Source organism: Stigmatopora argus, chromosome 6 (genome assembly GCF_051989625.1).
Source record: "Stigmatopora argus isolate UIUO_Sarg chromosome 6, RoL_Sarg_1.0, whole genome shotgun sequence".
Taxonomy (NCBI): Eukaryota; Metazoa; Chordata; class Actinopteri; order Syngnathiformes; family Syngnathidae; genus Stigmatopora; species Stigmatopora argus.
Window position 1 is genome coordinate 2,119,415 of NC_135392.1, and position 21,819 is coordinate 2,141,233.

Genomic DNA, 21,819 nt, shown 5'->3' on the forward strand with positions numbered 1-21,819 from the left:
CCAACCCCACAATACGCATGCGCACAGTTTTCGTCGTGCGCAGGCGCAGTACGCACGGCATGCCGGCGCATGGGTCGGCCAAGCATTCGCGCTTCTCCCTCAGAAGTTGTCTCCCGAGACTCCCGAGAGGAATGGCGGCTCCTCGCTCCTTCTTCGCTTACCTCCCCGCTTTGCTCGTCCTGTGGAATGTTTCTTGCGGGGCCACCTCGCTTCCCAGCAACAGGAAAAACAACCCGGAACGATGCGGCTTCAAGGTAAACAAAAACAAAACAAAAAACTACAACTAGCGACATTTCACAATTGTTGTCGTCAATTGTCAACCTAGCTAGACGTCAACACTTCAGGTGTCAACGCGTTTTTTTGCTCCTGGTAACTTTTTTGTTTACTTTTCTTTAGTGTTAGAGTCATTTCGTGTAGAAAAAAAGTAGTTAAACTTTGATTATCTCGGTTGAATCGGAAAGTTATCTTCCTCCGCCCGGGTCGGTTTACCTGTCGGTGCCTTTGAAGTAGCTTCACGCCGAATTCCGTTTTTGTGAAAAATGGCCATTTAAAGCTAGCTTGTTCCTGTAAAACAACGTGTAGATTTCATGGTTCTGTTATAAAATGGTCACTAAGTTAGTTTTGAGCCTTGGTTTCAATGCGGCTTTGTGTCATTCGTGTTTTAACTCTGTTAAATCGATTATAATAAAGCACGACGAAAGCAAATGCCGACGGAACTTGTTTTTTTCAAATTCCTCCATTTCATCTTTTTCAAAGTTGTCGACCCAAATATATATTTTTTCCTTCCAACATTCTAATAATGGTACGGTTTATGAGGGATTTGGACACTATTGCTCGGATTTTGTCCACTATCTTTTAACTTTGATTCGTGTCTGCGTGCTTGCTGATTTCCAAGATTGGTCGCCGCTATGCAAATTTGTTGTTTGTCATTTTTCTGGTTTAATTCCCGTCGTCTTTCTTGCCCTCATTTTTTTCCTTAGTGTAATTCACCTACTGTTTTAACTCTAAACATTAGCTTTATTACATAATATTGATTTATTACCAAGAGAACCAACTACTTTCATAGAATAAACTAATCAGATTTTCTGTTTTTAATTAAAAAATGAAGAAAAGCTTTACTTTTCTGATTAAATATATGTTAAAATGTGTTTAAAACTCTAAAATAAGAGCGTACGTTTGATAATCATAATGTTTTGTTATCTATTGTTGAAAGAAATACAAATGTTTTTTACTAAATGAGGTAATTGGATTGGTTATAACTCACGATTTATTCCTTCCTGTAGCCACGCCTGAACACGCATTAAAGGTTGCCAAAAGCAGGGGTTTGAGGCTGGGCTATTTTTCAGGTGTGAAGATGTGTGTACATGTAGGGCAAATGAAAGAATGGATGTCATTGGCATGCCAGGCCTGTAGGGGGCGACGTGTGTTAGTTCGACTCGTTACTCTACCAGATTTAAAGACATTGATGACCTAAAAAAATGGGAAAATCCTCCTTTTTGCCCTTCTAAACCCGGCACGGGATCGGCGGCTTGACTACCACTCCATTTCGTGGGAAGTCGACCCTCCCGGTCAAATTGGATTGGACACCGAGTGCGGTCAATGGCCGTGAAGCCAAAAATGAGCAAAAAAACAGCTTTGTATAGATCGCCAAATAAATTGGAAAATGCGTAAAACAGGTTTAAAAAGTGCAAACGATGTGAAAACGTGGAAAAAAAACCACAACAAAAAGAAAAGAGAAATTATTGAGGTATGGAATTGGAGTAAGTAATCTTTGTAGTGCATTGTTGTTTTTTTTCTGGGAAAGCTTCTCATCTTTAAACAGGCCCCCCCGCTTAGATCCCGTCTTGGATATCCCGCTTCCTGCCTTTCACCTGTACCTGTACCGCCGGCCCCCACCCCACCCCCCAACCCCACCGGGGGAAAAAAACCTTCCCTTTGTGTTTTGGGCGATCCCATGTCCACCCACTCCTAAATCCAAAAGCCCCCTGAAACACCCCCTTTCTCTTCGGCATGTGTGTAAAACATCTGGTGGTCACCCGGGGGAAAACGGCTACGCTTCCTCCCGGCCGGAAATCGCAACTTTTCCAGCCAGGTACCGGGTACGCCTGCGTGGGCTTCTCCCCTCCCCCTCCCCTAATATTTATTTATTTATTTTGTCATGGGAAAACTGAGCGCCAAATATTATTATTTATTTTTTTGCATTTTTCTCCTTGGCTCGGCACCATGACAGACAAAATTAGTTTAGGCCACAATTTTTTCACTGTTAAAAGATTATCCTCACAAGGGTACCAAGGGGTGCTGGAGCCTATCCCAGCTGACATGTGTCAAAGTGGCGGCCTGTGGGCCAAATCTGGCCCGCCTTATCATTTTGTGTGGCCCGGGAAAGTAAATCATGAGTGCCGACTTTCTGTTTTAGGATCAAATTAAAATGAAGAGTATAGATGTATATTAAATTTCCTGATTTTCCCCCTTTTAAATCAATAATTGTCATTTTTTAATCCATTTTTTCTGTGTTTTTAGTTCAAAAATCATTTTGTAAAATCTAAAAATATATTTTAAAAAAAGCTAAAAAAAAACATTGTTTGAGATCTATAAAAAATGAATATTCAGGGATTTTAATCCAGTTCTTTTAATCAATTTATAAAATAAATCTAAATATTATATCTAAAATGGTCCGGCCCACATGAAATCAAGTTGACAGTAGACAAATGACCAATCACACTCACAATTTAGCTTAGCATGCATGTTTTGGTGATGTGGGAGGAAACCAGAGTACCTGGAGAAAACCCACGCAAGCCCGGGGAGAACACTCCAACGCCACACAGTGAGGCCCGACCTGGGATCGAACTCAGAACTGCGATCATAAATAACAATTTCTCGGTCCCAAGCGCAAGGCCATTTCCTCTTCTGTGGGTGGAAGGGATTTGTCCCCAGATACAAGGGGGGCGTGGCTTTTTTGGGGGGAGTTGGAGGAGTTCAGCAGGAGCTGGCGGTTGGGGTGCTGTTATTGAGGAGCACTCAAGCAGGAGGTGGAAGCTGCAGGTTTTGTTTCTGTTGGTGGGAAATCTCTGCTTGGCTGAACACACATACACACACACATACACATACACACACACACACACACAGGCGCACAGACACACACTCGCTAGCACACACTCCTTTCTTCAGGTTGCTTTGTCGCACCTCACTTTTGTGTGGACTAATTCCTCCTGCGCAGCTGCTGATCACACTTTTTCTTTTATTTTTTGGCCGCACACATCCGCGTGCACCTCAGGTTTCAAATTGGCGGGTTGCGGGCCACAACCGGACCGGCGCAGCACTTTGTACCGGCCGCCTAAATAAATCCCGTCTGTTGACTTAATGCTTTGTGATCTGAATCTTGAGGGATTTCCCTTAAAATTGATAACTTCATGTTTAATGATCAGAATCTTACCCTTAAAATTGTATAAAAAAACTTGTTTTCTGTTTTTATTTAAAAAATGTAAAAAATGACTGAAACAGAACATATCCTGTTTTAAATGTACCGTATTTACTTGCATATACGCTGCCCTGCGTATAAGCCGCACCCTTAAAATTGCCCTAAAATCGTTGAATTTTACAATTTCTCGCATATAATTTTCCCCTCCATATTCATGGTTTTAATAGGGAGTACAAATGTTTTACTTTAAAGGGAAAATCTTTAAAAAAACAACAACAAAAACAAATAGTCTCAACAACCAATGCCCAAAACTGAACAGAAAATAGTCCAGATGAGTAGCAACCCCAAAAAATCACCCCCAAAAATGGATTTCAGCGATAAATTCGGGAGACCATTCCTTTATTATGATAGGGCTCAGCAAAAGCTTCCTTCCCCTTGCCCAGAATTGAACAGGAAGTGGCTCATTTTGGTCCGAAGCAGGCCTCCTCGGCCCTTAACAATTAGCCCAAAGAAAATGATTCGGATGTTTGCCCGCCAAACGTTGCCTGGACGCACACATCTGGAAGCGAGTGGGCAAACAAAATGGACGCACATCATTGAAGCACTTCCTGTTTAATCAGATTCCCCTCCCCTCCCCCGTCGCATCCTCCGTTTGATCCGACTCGGCCTTTCCGACAATTGCACCCGCAATTAGCTGCGCGATTAGCTCAGGAAGTTATTTGGGGATTCCCTTGGGAAATTCCGCCTAGCTTTAGCTTTCGTTAGCTCGGGGCGTCGCACCCCCCACCAGACCCCCCACCCCCATTTTAGCTTTTTATTTCTACTAATACTTTTTAGGGGAAGAAAATATCCATTCTTTTGTCATTATGTACACATTGACATCACAAACATAATAGTATATTCTTGTTTTTATTTGTATTTTTATTCCGAAAAAAATAAACCAATATTTTCCCCTTCTATTTTTAAATCAATTTTGAAAAATATTTATATATTTATAGGAAAACTCGTGTATTTTTATTTTCGTTTATTTTCTTTTAATTAAAAAAAAGAAAATTCTTATTATTACTGCATAATAATCATTTTTTTTGCACAATTATGAACTCCAAAACAACAAACGGTGAAACAAAAAAAGACTTTGGTGGCAAATGGCCTCCTCATCCTTTCTCGCGTGGCGCTTTAATGGCGTCTGCGCGTTCGCATCAAAGGCTCGTTTGATGGTTCAAATCTGGCGTGGCGGTCCTTAACGACAAACACGTGCGCCCGCCGTCGAGGGGGCGGCGGCTAATGGGCATCTCGCTCAGCGGGGCGCGCGTCCGATGGCTTTCAGGTGCTAGCTTGCGCCGCTTTGCTACACCTCGGCGACGTCCGACACCTCTAACGAGCTCGCCGTGGCGTGACCGGCGGGTTCGCGTCGTAAAAAAAGTGCCCGGGGAGGTGTCGCCATCGCGTGTGGGGAAAAAAGTGGGAAAATGCTAGCATCAAAAAGTTAAAATAATGACTGAATCGGGGGTACGGCTTATATGCGCACAAATTCAATCAACCAAATCCAATCAAAAGCCTTTATTGTCATTATACAACAGCTGCGTATAACGAAATGTCATTCTGGAAACAAAGCCCAAAACTAGAGATCAAAGAGCAACTGCACCCGTGCGGGCCGCCATCTTGGATCAAAAATTAGACTTGACATGGACGAAACGCCAAAACGCAAGACAATGCGGCCGATACGGTCATTAGTTTCAAAATAGAGAAAACATAAACAGATATAACTTTGTATTTTGTGTCCCTTTTTGCACATTTTTTAATCATTTCCTGTCAATTTTCAGCCATTCTACATCATTTTCACTTCCTTTTAGTTCACTTTGTTGATTTTTGGGTCACTTCCTTCTAATTTTCTGGGTTGGACTTTGTTGAAAGAATCAACTTTTGTTTATAAAAATTGAAGTTGAGAGAATTCCGATAGGATTTTCAGATCCGTCGTAATGAATGCGCTTGTCTTTTATTTTGGCAGGTGCAGTCCGGAGCAGAAGGAAGTCGCAGGTTGGCTGTCACGCTAAGAAGCGACAGTGAGTTGGAATTTTTTTTTTCTTCATTCACTTCCATTTTCTTTTCTGAAAATGTCCGATAAAATGAGGGGAACACAATGTTGAAACGATTCTAAATACTGTAATCCCTCGAATATTGCGGTTAATGTGGAGCAGACATGGCCCTGATAATCGAAAAACCGCCAAGTAGGGTCACCCCTATTAAATAAAAAAATTAAAAAAAATTCCCCCCAGAAAAAAAATTGTCGTGTTGTGAACCCGCGATACACGAGGGATTACTGTAATCCAAAAATGATATTTAAATAGGTGAATGAATGAGTCTATATGAGGAAAAAGTGGGAAAAAGGGTGAAATGAATCAATCAAAAGAGAAACAATGTCATCTGGAATAATAATAATAAAACAGTCTATTTATTCTAAATCAATAAAATGCTGAAATGCATAAATATTTCAATAAATCCAAACAGAAAAACTGAATAAGTAGTATTAGTATTTAAAAAAATGATACATCAGCTCTAAAGGAATCAAGTCAAATGATAGCAAATAAAATTCCAAATAAATCAAGTTTAAAAAATCATCTTGAAATGAATAAATAAAACTGCATTTTATGATATTTCTACTTATTTGTCTCATCGGATGAGATTATTTTTATACTTCTTTATCTTATAGTGTATTTATTGAGTTGGCACTTAATTTTTCAGACAAAAGTCAACGCAAACCGCCACATTTGAACCCACCAAAAAGCGAGCGGTCACGGACAAAAGGCAAAGAACTTGACTTCAACCCACCAAAGTACAAAAGAGGCAAAGCGGGGGGGTCACAGGAACTTTCCAACTTTTTGTGTGTGTTTTTTTAGCACTTGGTGGTTCATTTAGAACATTTCTGCACTTTTGTAACTACATTTTTTGGGTTGAACATCCCTCACTGTCACTAGCAGCCAATGTGTGAAACACCCTTTTTTGGGTCACCATTTCACTTTTTAACTCACGGCGAGCTAAAGCGTCAGGCGCAAAAGAAATTTGAGAGGAGTAAATTTGGGGAGGTCAGAGGTCACGGATCTTTGGAGTAAAGATGAGAGACCCCAAAACGAGAAAAGGAAGCTGCTTTTTCCATGACAATGAGGCTTTGTGGCGGTCCGCTCACGTGCACCCGACACACCTCGCCGCCCCCTCGGATGAAGAAGGCGCAGGCGCCGGTGTCGCTGTAGGGAAGGAGGCGGGATGCCCTTTGACCCCTTGCGTCGGTCACGCTTGATCGGGCGTGATGACATCGGCAAAAACTTGAAACGTGCCAAATTCAAACGGCATGGCTGCTTCAAAGCAAAATGGCTGACTTCCTGTTCAAGTTAGGCCATCGCCCCAAGAGACTTTTTTGTGCCTTCTGATCTGATAGACATGTCCACCAAATTTCATGTTGATGGACAAAACGTGTGTCCGGGGCTGAATTTTTTCTGACGCTATGGACACAACTTGATGTCCAATGGCTGCTTCAAAGCAAAATGGCTGACTTCCTGTTCAAGTTAGGCCACCGCCCCAAGAGACTTTTTTGTGCGTTCTGTAATTGTAGACATGTCCACCAAATTTCATGTTGATGGACAAAACGTGTGTCCGGGGCTGAATTTTTTTCTGACGCTATGAAGGACATGACTTGATGTCCAATGGCTGCTTCAAAGCAAAATGGCTGACTTCCTGTTCAAGTTAGGCCATCGGCCCAAGATACTTTTTTGTGCGTTATGTTTTTGTAGACATGACCACCGATTTTCATGTTGATGGACAAAACGTGTGTCCGGGGCTGAATTTTTTTCCAACATTGTGGTGGACATGCCTTGTAGCCCAATGGCTACTTCAAAGCAAAATGGCTGCCTTCCTCTTCAAGTTAGGCCATCGTCCCAAGAGACTTTTTTGTGCGTTCTGTAATTGTAGACATGTCCACCAAATTTCATGTCGATGTACAAAACATGTGTCCGGGGCTGATTTTTTTTCCACAAAAAAAACCTGCCTAACGTCGTTTGCTAATATTTGTTGGATTTTGTTTAGTCTCGCTTTCCTGCCATTTGCCAAACGTGATGCTAATTAGCTTAGCACATGTTTGACCTTCTCCCCCGGCCCTGAACATGACCCCCGCCCTCCTCCCCACGTCTTTTCGGAAGCCGGTCGCTGACTCGTGTCGCATCCGCCCGAGTTCCTCCGTCCTCGCTAAGCCCCAGGACGCCCCTTCCTCCTCCTCCGTCCTCCTCCTCCGTCCTCCTCCTCCATTTCTTCTTCTTCACCTCCATGAAAGCAGATCAGCCAGTCGTGTCTGAGCTTTGTCTTTCAACCGCACAAAGAATCCATGTGTGTTGGCTCGGGAATCCCGGCCTGGTTATTTTACGGCGCTAACGTCCATCTTGGTGTCTTTCCAGATTGCTCGTCCAACTCCCCCCCGGGAAAGCACGTCATCCACGAGGTGGCCGACGTCTCCTTCACGCACCTGGCCTGCGACCGGCGAGCCGGAGTGCTGGTCCACTGGGCCGCCAGCCCGCTAGGTACACCGTTTACCTGACCGACGCGTGTTCGTTGGCGGTGATTGACCGGCGAGGAATGCGTGCGCGTTTTTGTAACCCGAAGCTTCTGGCTTGGAAAGTGAAGGAAGGTCTTTGTTTTCCCACAAACTGAAACAGCCCAGAAGTCATTCAAAAAGTGTCTCAACCGAAGTCGCAATTTTGCCCGGCAACCAAAATGCACAAGCAAGGTTAAACTGGCAGTTTCGCCTAGCAACAAAGTGTTCTGGCAAAATTCTACTCCCAATTCTCCATAGAAACAAAAACAACTGAGCAAAATTAAAATTGGCCTAGGAGCAAATATATCATCAAAAAAAAATGACCTCAAAATTTGGATTTTCAACAAAATTAAAATAACAATCTTGGCCAGCAAACAAAAATGTGTGGGCAAAGCTAAACTCACAATTTCGCCTAGCAACAAAGTGTTCCGGCAAAATTCTACTCCCAATTCTGCATAGAAACAAAAGCATCTGAGAAAAATTAAACTTACAATTTTGGCCTAGGAAAAAATCTATCACCCAAAAAAAAAAGACCTCAAAATTTGGATTTTCAACAGAATTAATCTAACAATTTTAGCAAACAAAAATGTATGGGCAAAGTTAAACTCACCGCTCTGAGCAAAATTAAACCCGCTACTGACACTAGTAACAACCTTTTTTTAGGACAATTAAACTCACAATTTAGCTTTACAAACAAAACCGTCCAATTAAAGTCCACTCACAAATCACCCCAACAAGAAAAATGTCCAAACTAAAGTCAGTAATGAAAGTAAAGTTAACCAAACTTGTCAAAATTTGTCGCAATTCAAAATCTTTGTCGAGCTTGAAATCTGCCCGGCAACAGACCACTTTGCTTTTCCGTGATTTGTTGAACTTTTCCTTTAGTTTTATCTACCTTTTGATTTCTAGCTACTACCTTTCCCTTTGAATTCCCGACTTGTCCTTTCGCCTGTAAGCCCCTCGTTGTCCCCCGGCTTTGGATCCCCACCTGCGGCCCCTCCCACTCTTTCTCTTTCATCCCCCCTTCCCACACACACACACACACACTCACACACCAAAGGCTCTTTTCCTCTTGTAATGGGAGCTTTCCATGCACGGGACACGTTGTTCTCATTATCTAGACCGCAGAACAGGTTTTTCCGTCCCCGGGCAGATTCCTGGGCACTTTTCCCAAATCCTCCGTCCGTCCGCGTCTTCGTCCTCGTCTTCGTCTGCCTTGAACTCCAGCCCTCGACGACTTCCCAAAAACGTGGTCAAGATGTTGCTTGATCAAATTTTCCTTCCCCGTTCCAAACGCTGGCGTCACGCTTTCAGGGGGGAAAAAAAGAGATAAGACAAATGAGGAACACATGCCCACTAACAGGAAATGTTTTCGACGAGATAAAAAAATGCACTTGAAAGGCGTTTATGAGCATTTTATTGTGACGAATAAGGCCTCGGGTCAATGCGTGACCCAAAATAAACAATTTAAGTGCCCTGATTTTGTTGCTAGAATGTTTTTTTGTACAGAATAATGAGATTAGTGAATTATGTTTACATATACGGATATTAAAGTTTTTGCTTTAGTTAATTTTTTTAACTGCCAAAGTGAACAAGTTTCACCGTCTTTAACAGCGAGAGGCGTCCAATCCATCTAGACTGGGAGGCCTGGCAACGATCGAACGATCCCTTCCAGTCAAGATGGATTGGACGTCTCTGAACGTCAATGGCAGACAATGAGTTAATTCTTAAAAATGTCAAGTGATTTTAAAACCCGATCTTTTTTTTAATACTTGATTTTTGATCGCGCGATCGTATGGGTGCCTAGCAACAAGCGTGAGAAGCTCATCTGCCCTCGTACCCGCGTTTGGATTTATTTTTTTTAACACAGGGATCGAACACATTAAAGGCTTCCGGGTTTACCTGGAGGACAAGAGTCCAGAAGGAAAACGCTGCCAACATTTGGTCCTGAAAGAACCGCGACAGCTCAACTTCTCCTACAAGAACACCGTAAGTGGAACGCCGACTCGTTGCTACCACGGGAGCAGATTCCTTCTTAAAAACTGGTCTTCTTGTAGAAGCTGAGCAGTCAGCCGTTCGGCGGTTTGAGCTTCGACACGGACTACATGGTGCGCGTGGTGCCGTTCCCCACCTTGATGAACGACAGCTTCTTCCCGCCCTCCTTCGTCAGGACCAACTGTAAGTGGGCCGTCCCGCGTCGGGGTTACAATCCATTGTAATTCCTTTGGTGGAAAATGCTACAAACATTTTAAGAGTTTTTGCCTTTATTTCTGAATTGGCTTGAAACTGACCTGTCACTAAAGTAGCGCTGCAACCTAAAACGGGCCAGTGTAAACAAAAGAAGCACAGTATAGTACATATTTTTCATCAAATATAAAAATACTAGTGATTTAAAAGACTGCGTTGGCATTGTATATTTCATAATGATATTGCTAAATGGTGAATATTATTTTTTATATTATTAGGTTATAATATTTTATATTGTATAGTTCAAGGGTGTCAAACTCGGGTTGGTTCGCGGGCCGCATTAATCATTTTTCCATCATTTCATGTGGACCGGACCATTTTAGATCTGAAATTTTGATTTTTTAAAATTAGATTAGAAGCCCTAAATAGTCCGTTTTTATACATCTAAAACAATGTTTATTTGAGCTTTTTTTTCTTTGTAATGGAAAATTTCTTTTAATCATGTTTTCCATTTTAAAAGGAAACAAAATATTTTTTTATGTTTAATAATAAAGTGGAAAACGGAAAATATCTATTTATTTTAAGATTTTACAAAATGCTTTTTGAACTAAAAACAAAAGAAAAAATGGATTAAAAAATTGCAATTCTTGATTTAAAAAGGGGAAAATCAGGAAATATAATATACATCTATAATCATTTGAATTTGATCCTAAAACAGAAAGTCGGCACTCATTGATTTACTTTCTCGGGCCGCACAAAATGATGTGGCGGGCCAGATTTGGCCCCCGGGCCGGCACTTTGACACCTGTGGTATAGTTGATCAACTGAGGGCAAATTAGGCTTCAGCATTGTATCCCGGAATCGAACCTCCGAGCCTTTGGTACCGGGACGCCACCAGCGAACCACTGCCCCACTATGTTGTGTATTCTGTCTTCCCTATTTTCAATTGTTTTGCACAAAATCGTTCCCTTTTCTCCTTTCCTCCCCGCAGCCTGTGAAGTCCTCCTGGGCTGGGAAAACCCGGCGTGCAAACCTTGTGAGTTCTCGTCCCCCAATCGCCGTCGCCGCCGCCACCTTTCCGGCGAACCCAGTCCACAGCGCGCGTCTTTTCCCGCGCAGTCTGGAAACCCAAGACGCTGAGCGTGCGGCAGTCAGGCGCCGAGCTGCGGGTCAGCTTCGAGCGGGCCCCGCCCTCTTTCGCCTTCCGTCTATACTACGTCTACTACAAGCTGCGGCAGGACGGGCCCTTCGGACTTCGCCGCTGCGAACCCGTAAGCCGCCTCCGAACGCCGCCGCCACCGCCGTTGTCTTCTCGTTGAAAAAAATCTTGTGTCGGCAGGACGCGACGCAACCCAGGACCACCTGCGTGCTTCGGGGCCTGGCTCCCGGGACTTACACCATCGAGGTATGTCAGTACTGTAAATATTACTAGAGCTCCATCTAGTGGATAAATAACACAACTACTATTACTACTACAGATAGATTGGACATTTAGTGCTGTCAATGGTGCCCATGGAAGTAGACAACTAAAAGTTTTTTGACTTTCTAGCTGTTTTTTTTTTGTATGAGTGCCTTTTTTTCAATTTTGCAGTTATTTTCTTGATTTTGTTTATTTTTTACCACATTTTTATTCTTTCAACATGTGTGTATTCAGTATAAATTTATTCGGGATGGTGGATTGATTTTATTTTTAGTGGAATTTTGCCTTATGGCTCGGTGAATGAGTGGTTAACGCGTCAGCCTCGCAGTTTTGAGATCGAGGGTTCGAGCCCAGATCTGGACCGTCCTTTTTGGAGCTTGCATGTTCGCACCGGGCTTTCGTGGGTTTTCTCCGGGTACTCCCACGTCCCAAAAACATGAATGCTAGGCTAATTTAGCACTCTAGCGACGAGCGGTAGATGTTTTTGTCTCCTTGCGCCTTCCGATTGGCTGGCCACCAATTCGGGATGTCCCCCGCCTGGTGCCTTAAGTCAGCCAGGATAGGCTCTAGCACCCCTGGGAGGATTAGCAGTTGAGAAAATGAACGAATGAATGTTTGCCTTGCAGTTGCGAGACGAAAGCAACACCACCCGGAGGCAGACGCAGTACTACGTCAGCAAAGGTAACTGACCAGCAACTTGGCGCCAACCCTCCCTCTCCGCCTCACGATTCGCCTTTGCAGCGCACTCCCCGTGGGCGGGGCCCATCCGAGCCGTGGCCATCACGGTGCCGCTGGTGGTCATGTCGGCACTAGCCACGCTTTTCACCGTGGCGTGCCGCAAGAAGCAGCGAGGTAGGCCCGACTTTTTCCCGTTTGGGCTCGCGAGGAGGCGTCTTGATGCGCGTTTGACTCCCCGTCAGAGAATATATACAGCCAGCTAGACGAGGAGAGCGGCGAGTCGTCCAATCAGGGCGCGGCGGGCGGTGCGGAGAGGCCACGCCCCCGCCCCAAAGTCTTCCTCTGCTACTCCGACCGAGACGGACCCAAACATGCCGCCGTCATACAGAGCTTCGCCTATTTTCTGCAGGACTTCTGCGGTTGCCAGGTCAAAACAAACATTTAAATCAATATGCATTTAAAATGGGTTTTTAATCTAAATAGTTTTTTTTAATTTTGAGTAATCTATAGGTAATAAGTAAAGGGTATTTGATGGTTAAATAGAAGAGGAAATATAAAAAGTGAATTTTTTAAAAAGGCAATATTTGCCATTTTTGTTAAAAAAATAAATTGAAAATAATACGCATTTAAAATTTGTTAATCAAAATAGTGTATTTTTATTTCAAGTAATTTATAGGTAATAAGTAAAGGGTATTTCATGGTTAAATAGAAGAGGAAATATAAAAAGTGAATTAAAATATAGCCAATATTTGCTGCTTTTGTTAAAAGAATAAATTAGTATAACTAAATAAGGAATGTAGAATATTTTGCTTTTCTGTGTGTTAGTTGGAAAATGTAAAAGAAATTTTAAAAGACTGAAAAAAGCGGAGGAAATTTTGTTTTTTTCTCAATTAATTTTTTTGAATCTTCATTTATAACATAAAAAGCATTTAAATCGAAAATACAATAAAATCGCTTTACGCTTTTTTTTCTGAAACTAGTAATAATAACATTTTAACATTTATTTAAAATTAAATCTTTATAAATACCGTATATACATGATCGTTGTTTAATGAAAAAATACTTGCTAGTTAATTTTTTTATTTATCACAGGTTTATGTGCCTGTGCTTTTTTTCTTGTTGAAAATGTACGAGATGCTTATCAACGGCTTGTGTGCGCAGGTGGTGCTGGACTTGTGGGAACACCTGGAGATGTGCCAGGAAGGTCAGATGTCGTGGCTCGGCAGGCGGCTGGACGACGCCCACTTTGTCATCGTGGTTTGCTCCAAAGGATTACGGTAGGCGGGACACGCCCCCTTTTCACCTTCCTTGACAAGATTCTATCGATTTCATTGGCTTGTCAAATTTGAGGTGACACTTTTCTCCCCGCTGCTAGATATTTCGTGGAGAGGAAGAGCCGGCGGGGAAAGATGCCGGCAATTCGGGACGGCGGCGGCGACCTGTTTGTGACCGGCGTGGCCATGATCGGCGAGAAATTGCGTCGGGCCGAGCGAGACGACGCCACCGCCGCCGCCGATGGAGAACGCCCTAGCGGCTTGCGCCGCTTCATGGCCGTCTACTTCGACTACTCCGACGAGAAGGACGTCCCCGCCGTCCTCGGTCTGGCGCCCAGGTACGTCCTCGCTCGAGTCCACGGCGACGGGATTCCTCGTGGGAGGAGCTAATGCGTCGTCGCCAGGTTGAAGCTGATGGAGCAGCTGCCTGAGCTGTTGGCCCGCCTCCACCGGGGTCCTCCGGTCCAGCGCCGCAACTACTTCCGCAGCAAGTCGGGGCGCTCGCTCTACGTGGCCATCTGCGACATGCACCGCCACCTCGGACGGGAGTCCGCCGCCCCCGCCGGGACCGCCGGACCCCCTTCGCCTTTGCCGCTCCCCGGGCCCGCCTCGCCCGGACTGCTCCTGAACCGGGTCGTCGCCGAGTCGGCGGGGGAGGGGGCGCTCCGGAAGAACGCGCTTTTGGACCGGGCCCCCGCCGCCCCTCTTCCCGCTTCGCCGTCCACCTCCAGGTAGCCACGCCGTCGACCGGGGGCGCTTATCCACAGCAACACACTCGTAACCGAACAAACTAATTTAAATTAACTTGGCTTAATATATACAGACACACGCAAACATATGTTGAATGTAACTTTACACCAACCTGAATTCTAATTTAGTTTTAATATGTTTTACCTTCGTTCTGGGCGGGTTAGCTGTTTGCCACGCCTCCACCCTCACGTTCGCTATCGATGGGCTGTTTGCTGTTGTATTCCCTTCAAAATATTCCCAAAATGATGCACACACATGTCCTCACAATAGGATAACGCACGACCACTTGCCAACGACAAGTAGTCTTGAATGAGCGATCGTGGGAGCTAACAGGCTAAGGAAGGAATAACAGCCTACCCATGTATTGATTGTGGGTAATGAAGTTTTATTCTGAGAAAGGGTGCCATTGGCAATTGGTGTTGTGTGCACGAGTGTACTTCATTACCCAGAAAGCCCTCTTTTTGCCCACGCATGCGCTTTGTGCGTTTTCTGGTCGAAACTCGTCTGAATAAATTGTTCAGTGCTCGTAGATATCTGTTATACACGAAAGAGATGCGGCAAAAAGAGACAGTGCGCTACAATGATAAACAGCCAGCCTCTCATGTCATGGCCACCTGACTTTCTCGCATCTCGAAATTTTTCACGTATCTAGAGCCAATTATTTGCTGGAAATTTACCTCGTATCTCGAGCATCTCGTAGGTAGAGCTGCTCGTATGTCGAGGTACCAGTGTATATCCAAACGGTGGTACATATCACCTCTACTACATATATAAGACATGCTGGTCAAGACCGTTTCCCGTTTTCCGCTCAGGACGGAGGAGACGCCCGGTGAGTCGGAGGAGGACGCGGTGGCGGGGGCGGGGGGAGGAGTCGCCGGTCAGCGTGGACCGCCGCCGCCACCACCCCGCGATTCGGGTATCTACGAGTCGTCGGTGCCGTCGTCCGAGTTGTCCATCCCCCTTATGGACCGGGCCGACTCGTCCTCGCTGGCCGAGAGCGAATCGTCCTCGTCCGGTTTGGGTGAGTGAGTGAGGGAGAGAGGGGGGGAGGGTTCGAGACAGTTGTCCAATTTTGGGGCAATTTTTATTTTCAGATTTTGCAAACTAATGTGTTTTTTTCTGTTCCCTCAGGAGATGAGGAGCCACCCGCGGTGGCCTCGCTGGGCTGCGGCGCCCCCACCCTCCAAAAGGTGCAATTGCATCACTCGGAATCGGAGTCGGCGACATCCCACTAGCGCCGAACTCGCGGGATACGGGGAACCACGGTACCCGCCGTCGAGGACTCGCGGGAACGTTCCGCCTCGTCCGAGTTCGGCCCTTTACGACCCGATTGGATGTTTGGGTCCAGCGAGGGGAGGAGCCTTGAGACTCGTGATTGGAAGGAAAAAAAATCGCCAGCATTTTCCACTTGTAAATACTTTTTTTTTTATTTTGTCAAAAATATCTGTTTTTACATTTTTATATTTAGTTTTGTTTTTCTACATTGTCTGGATTTGTACTGTTTTATAGTACCAAAATAAAGGAAAACACCACTAACACTAACTCAGTCCATGGCTTGGATTTTTAATTTAAAAATAAACAGATATATTTGGATGCTCTGTTTTTAGAAAAAAGGAAGGAATGTTGCAAGAATCTCCTAGGATTATGGTAGAAATGTATGTTTTGTTGAAATTATGAATATTCTTAAACTTCATGCAATGTTTTGTCTTTCAACAGACGAAAAATAGACGCTCTTTTTTCTCCCATAGCCTTCACAATAAAAGCTCACAAAACAGCAAAGAAAACACCAGCTTCTCCTCCCCGATATCATCCATTGGATTCCCATGTTGTCCTCAAACGAGAATCTCTTATTTTGTTAACTGTCGAAACGTGACAGGAAGCGTCTCCACATGAGTTTCTCTAACATGACTTTCCCAGCTTTTTGACAGTCGAGTGACTTTTATGGCTTCTCGTAATTTTTCCAGTTTTGGACCAAAACGACGACTTTTAATGTCATGAAATGAATGAAAAGACGAACGCGGAAGGGCTGCGTTTGCCTTTGATTGTTGTTCATTCTCAGAAGCTCCAAAGTGAACGAGGAAGAGCCCATAATTGATGGAGGGGGGTGGCGACCACCGGCGTGGCGAGGTGAGCACCTTCCACGTTTCAATTTTGACCGTCATTTCACTTTTATTCCCTCATTTTTGTGTTTTGGAAGGGTAACAATTACGTTATAGTTATAAATTTTGAATTTTATTTATCTTATTAGCCCAGGCGTTCTGACAAATGTTCCGGTTTTGAAGCGTCCCAAAAATTCAAACTTTATCTCGTCACACCTGGTTCATATTTACTAATCACCACATTCCGGAAATCAAGACCCACATACGTTGTTTGGATTTGTGCCGTTTTGTCCTTTTCCAAGGAAATTAGAGGCCTTTTTAGTGAAAAAAACGGGGTCAGACAGGATTAATGAAAATTAATAACATGTTTAAGAGCTACTTTTAATTCATAACGGTATTGTTGCAAAACAAAAGTGAGTCGAGTGGCAAAATGGCACGTGACATAAGGCAACCAATCACAATGTTTGATCCACAAACATCAGCTTTCCAGTAAGCAAAGGCAGAAATATTGGACTAAATTTGATTTTGAAATTGTAATTGTCAGAATTGTAATAGCCTGCTCATATATACTTAATCTTGAATTTTTAAAAAAATATTCTTATTATTATTATTCCAGTGATTCCATCACTTCCAAGACAACAACGCGAGGTCCAGTCATCACCAGTGTCGTCACTGTCCTGTAGTCCAGGTAGAGTACACACTGTCCATTCACCTGACATATTAATTGCCGCACCTAAAATTACAGGGCAGATTTACAGTAGGTCACTCTTGATTTCGCCTTTACACATTTGATTGATTGCAAATTAATGCCATTTCCTTTTCTGACCTTTACTCCGGCAGCTGCTGCAGGGCTTCCGGGGTCCACAGCTTGCACGTAACAGGGGGCCACGCCTCTTAGGACAAAGCCCCACCCCAGAGCATCACTTATCACCTGGGATAACAGTAAGAGATTTTATTTATATATTTATTTATGTGTATATATATCGCGACTTCACTTATCGCAAATTTACTTATCGCAAATTCACTTCTAAGCATTTTTTTTTATTCTAATAATTAAAAAAAATTAAATTAAATTCATAAAAATGTGAAACTCCATGGTGAAACTCGTAAGCCACTCTTGCTACTAGGACTAAAAAAAGTTATAATAGTTATATAATGCCCTACTTTGCGATTTTGCGTGTCTGTTGTATTTGAGGGATTATTGTATATATAAATAGCTTCTGACTTTTCAAGATAATATCCGCCATCTTCAAAACATTCTTGCCTTTTTCTGACAAAATGATTACAATGTAAAAAGAACGTGAATGACATTCGTCCAAAATATCTTTTTAAAAAAGAAATACTGTATTTTCTCGCATATTAGCCGCCTCCGCGTATAAGCCGTACCCTTAAAATTTCCTTAAATTAGTTGAATTTTACAATTTCTCTTGTATAAGACGCCCCCTGATTCCCAATTTTCACCTCCATATTCATGTTTTTTTAATAGGGAGTACAAATGTGTTACTTTGAAGGGAAAATCTTAAGAAAAATCATTGCATGTGGTATTTCTGACATACTGTATGAATCAAAAGCACATTATTGGCTCAATATCATAAGGAAATAAATATGCCTGTCTTTGTAAACGCAAAGTATCAAATTCTTTAATTTGAAAAAAAAGTCTATCTTGATGAGAACTTGATGCTTTTTATTGACAGAAAAGACAATTTTCTTACCAGAAGTCTTTTTCTGGGGGAATTTTTTTTTTAAATTAATTTTTAATTAAACTCGTAAGCGGAAGCCACTCCCCTTTCGGCCTCTTGCTATTAGGACTCCGCACTGAAACGCAAAATATCAAATTAATCATTTTGAAAAAAGTCTATCTTGACGAGAACTTGATGCTTTTTATTGACAGAAATGACAATTTTCTTACCAGAAGTCTTTTTCTGGGCAATTTTTTTAGAATTAATTTTTAATTAAACTCGCAAGCGGAAGCCACTCCCCTTTCTGCCGCTTGCTATTAGGACTCCGCACTGAAGAATTTTTTTTTAATTTTTTTTTAATTTTTTTTACTTTTTTCAATTATCGCGGTCATGTCAGCTCCACATTACCCACGATATTCGAGGGATTACTGTAGTCCAAACCAAAAATCCGTTCAATCCCGCTCACCGTCAAGACTCTTTTGGAAAAATGTCCTCCCGATTCCAGCAACTCTTCGCACGTAAACCGTCTTTTAAGAACTGCAAGACCAATCGTTTCATCACCTTTTCTCGCCTTCCCAAACAATTTGGCGAGTAGAGCACTTGAATCGCATACTTGCCCGATTGCGGGTTACATCTTACGACAGGGGTTGAAGACAGCTGACCAATAGGAGGAAACCCCGCCTCCTCAAGCTGAAGCGAATTCAAACTACCTCGGCAAGAACCGCTCACCTGCTTCTGGTCTCGACTGGCTCCGCCTACCATTCAATCATGGACTTTTCAAGGAATATCCAACATTTCCAGAAAATGAATTTCTCTCTGACCTGATTGGAAGCCATTGGCAGGTTCCTGCGGAGAACTTTTATGGAGAACAAACGGACTATCGGGGTGGCCGTCTTCTGGCGTGGAACCCACGGCGCCCTGGTTGGCGTCCCGCTCGCTTTTACAAAGCAACTCGGACAAACGCCGTCTGCGGCGAAAGTTGATGCGGAACTGGTAGAGGAGTCCACTGTCGAAGAAATCGTGTTTATTGGCCACTAGGGGTCGAAAGGGAGAAGAATACAAATCACAATCGTGAAGCGTCATTTTAGTTCGTGACCGGATGATTCGCCGAATGACGTTTGGCCGACGGACAGTTCACCGAAACGGGATTCGCGCACACTCGCCCCGCCCCCGGATCGTGTGTGTACATGTTTTTCAACCTCGGCCCGCGGGCCATATATGGCCCGTTACAGATAACATTCATTTAGGAATCACACGGGCATGTACTGCCCCGCTGGACATATTTCTAAATACAAGTACGTACTACAATGTGCTGGCATTTTTTTATTTTTTTTATTTTATCCTTGCGTTTAAAGTAGTAGCCATTTGGACATGCAATGTAATTTATCAAAGCTGAGTATTGATGTCTGACACTGAGAAAAAACAACACTAGAAGACTTATGTGAAATTCTAACAGACTAGAGGGCTTAGAAAACAATACCTGAAAATGCCATGGAACACACTTTTACTTCTAGTTTAATTTGAAATAATTTCCCATTATTTTAGGAGATATATATTCAAAATGATTTGCTGAGAACCTTAATTCAAAGATTAATCTCAACGTTTTATATGCTGGTGTACGTTTTCTGGAGTAGGATTTCTGGATTTACAATTTCATTACAGTAGTACTTACTGTTACTACTACTTTATTTTCTCTATTTCTTCTGTCACGTAGTGTTCTGCGTCATCTCCAAATGGCTACTACTTTAAACGCAAGGATAAAATAAAAAATAAAAAAAAATTGGCAGCACATTGTAGTGTAGTATGTACTTGTATTTAGAAATATGTCCAGCGGGGGGCAGTACATGCCCTTGTTAATCCTAAATGAATGTTATCTGTAACGGGCCGTATATGGCCCGCGGGCCGAGGTTGAAAAACATGTACGTACACACACGATCCGGGGGCGGGGCAAGCGCGCAAATCCCGTTTCGGCAAAACGTCCGTTCGGCGAAACGTCTTTTGGCGAATCGTCCGAGTACCGTTTTAGTTGGGTTGTCTCACCGTGCCTAACGATGCCTTGCTCTTGTAAAGCCCGGCACAACTCCAGACCGCGGGATCGGCTGGCCGCCTCCCCGTTTTGGAGCAGCCAATCGATGAGCTGGCAGCCGGGAAAAGAACGCTGGTAGGAAACGCCTTGCTCCTCTCGCAGCTGCAGAATCGAGCGCTTCTCCGCAATCAGACTAGTTAGCGATAGGAAAAAAACACAAATGGCATCTTTCCAGACCTGCTTGGACTTTTCCGGCGCTTACTGCTCGTATAATCTTTGTCCCCTCATGAATATTTTCACTTCCGCGTTGAAGGGAAACGTGCCGTCGTCTTTGCGGAAACGGTACAGCAATTTGGCGTCCTTGAACTCGGACCACTTGTCACAAACTATAGAAAAAACAGGCAGAAAGCCCAGTTGGTGTGTCTTGTTAGCATTACAGTAATGCCTTGTGATACGAGCTTAATGTGTTCCGGGACCGAGCTCGTATGTCAATTTATTCGTATCTCAAATCAATGTTTTCCAAAGAAAATAACTAAATACAAATTAATCTGTTCCCACCCTCTGAAAAAAATTTACAATGGAAAAACATCTTTTGATTGGTTCTAATGCACCACCTATTCACAAAGTAACAAATACCTATCTAGTGGTTATGATGTTCAATACTAAAATGTGACATTATTCAGTATAGACCACCGTTGTCAAAATGGCAGCGCAGGGGCCAAATCTGGCCCGCCGCATCATTTTGTGTGGCCTGGAAAAGTAAATGATGAGTGCTGATTTTCTGTTTTAGGATCAAATTAAAATGAAGAGTATAGATGTATATTATATTTCCTTATTTTCCCCTTTTTAAATCAACAACTGCAATTTTTTAATATTTTTTTCTGTTTTTAGTTCAAAAATCATTTTGTAAAATCTAAAAAAAAATATTAAAAAAGCTAAAATAAACATTGTTTTAGATCTATAAAAAACGGAATATTCAGGGCTTTTAATCCATTTATAAAAATAAATAAATCTAAATATTATATCTAAAATGGTCTGGCCCAAGAAGCAAGAAGGGGGGCGTCAGGTAAGATAGTTTGGGAACCACTGATCTACACTTCATTTTAATTTGATCCTAAAACAGAACGTCGGCACTCATGATTGACTTTCCCGGGCCACACAAAATGATGCGGCTGGCCAGATTTGGCCCCCAGGCCGCCACTTTGACACATGTATTAGCATATACTCCGCCGTCGACCAGGCCGGTCTCGGCGCTTAATTTTTTTACCGTGATGAACGACGTCCTGATCCATGAGATGCTGCACGAGACGCACGGCCGTGGTCCGGTCCGGCGCCTCCTTGTGGTTGACCAGCCAGGCGATCAGTTCCTCCGCCACGAAGCAGTTGGGATACGTTCGGAGGTGGTAGCGTCTGTCCTTGATCAGTTTCCCATCGTGGAGCCTCAACCTTTTTCGGGAAGTGTCCATCCATCACGCACCCGGAATTTTTGCAACGCGACCGTCCACGTTTGGAAGTCCTACCTGAGTTGTTCCCCCGCAATCATGACTTCGGCCTTGTGTTGTCGAGCCAGGTCTTTTCCGTTGACGCCACCCGTCCGCTCCATGTCTTCATCCAATGACGAAAGAGTCCAAGTCGCGCTAACTGTGGCTTCGGTGTTGACATATCACACACAAGATGTTATGTATACACACATGAAGACAGTTAACCAA

General features: G+C 43.4%; 3 protein-coding genes across 3 annotated transcripts in view; 2 read left to right on the top strand and 1 right to left on the bottom strand.

The window, feature by feature from the left end:
• The first annotated feature begins 25 nt into the window (after nucleotides 1-25).
• On the top strand, nucleotides 26-15,848 carry il17rd (interleukin 17 receptor D). The gene is made up of 16 exons (XM_077601901.1): nucleotides 26-254; nucleotides 5,427-5,481; nucleotides 7,861-7,983; nucleotides 9,868-9,986; nucleotides 10,055-10,175; nucleotides 11,176-11,220; nucleotides 11,304-11,455; nucleotides 11,524-11,589; nucleotides 12,231-12,285; nucleotides 12,346-12,456; nucleotides 12,525-12,709; nucleotides 13,444-13,559; nucleotides 13,658-13,894; nucleotides 13,961-14,287; nucleotides 15,119-15,327; nucleotides 15,438-15,848. The coding sequence occupies exons 1-16, from the start codon at nucleotides 60-62 to the stop codon at nucleotides 15,539-15,541; spliced, it is 2,220 nt and encodes a 739-aa protein (XP_077458027.1). The 5' UTR covers nucleotides 26-59; the 3' UTR covers nucleotides 15,542-15,848.
• A 356-nt stretch (nucleotides 15,849-16,204) lies between these two features.
• The window catches only part of zhx3a (zinc fingers and homeoboxes 3a), a 104,847-nt gene continuing 99,232 nt past the window's right edge, over nucleotides 16,205-21,819 (top strand). The window contains exons 1-3 of the mRNA XM_077601897.1: nucleotides 16,205-16,433; nucleotides 17,022-17,093; nucleotides 17,246-17,347. The gene's annotated coding sequence lies outside the window, so the exon portion shown is untranslated. The remainder of the gene's footprint in view (nucleotides 16,434-17,021; nucleotides 17,094-17,245; nucleotides 17,348-21,819) is intronic.
• On the bottom strand, nucleotides 16,766-21,742 carry LOC144075130 (DEP domain-containing mTOR-interacting protein). The gene is made up of 9 exons (XM_077601904.1): nucleotides 21,631-21,742; nucleotides 21,378-21,556; nucleotides 20,373-20,496; nucleotides 20,125-20,303; nucleotides 18,906-19,118; nucleotides 18,702-18,839; nucleotides 18,551-18,621; nucleotides 17,232-17,336; nucleotides 16,766-17,138 (listed from the first exon to the last, which is right to left on the bottom strand). Exons 1-9 carry the CDS (start codon nucleotides 21,711-21,713, stop codon nucleotides 17,013-17,015), a joined length of 1,218 nt encoding a protein of 405 aa, XP_077458030.1. The 5' UTR covers nucleotides 21,714-21,742; the 3' UTR covers nucleotides 16,766-17,012.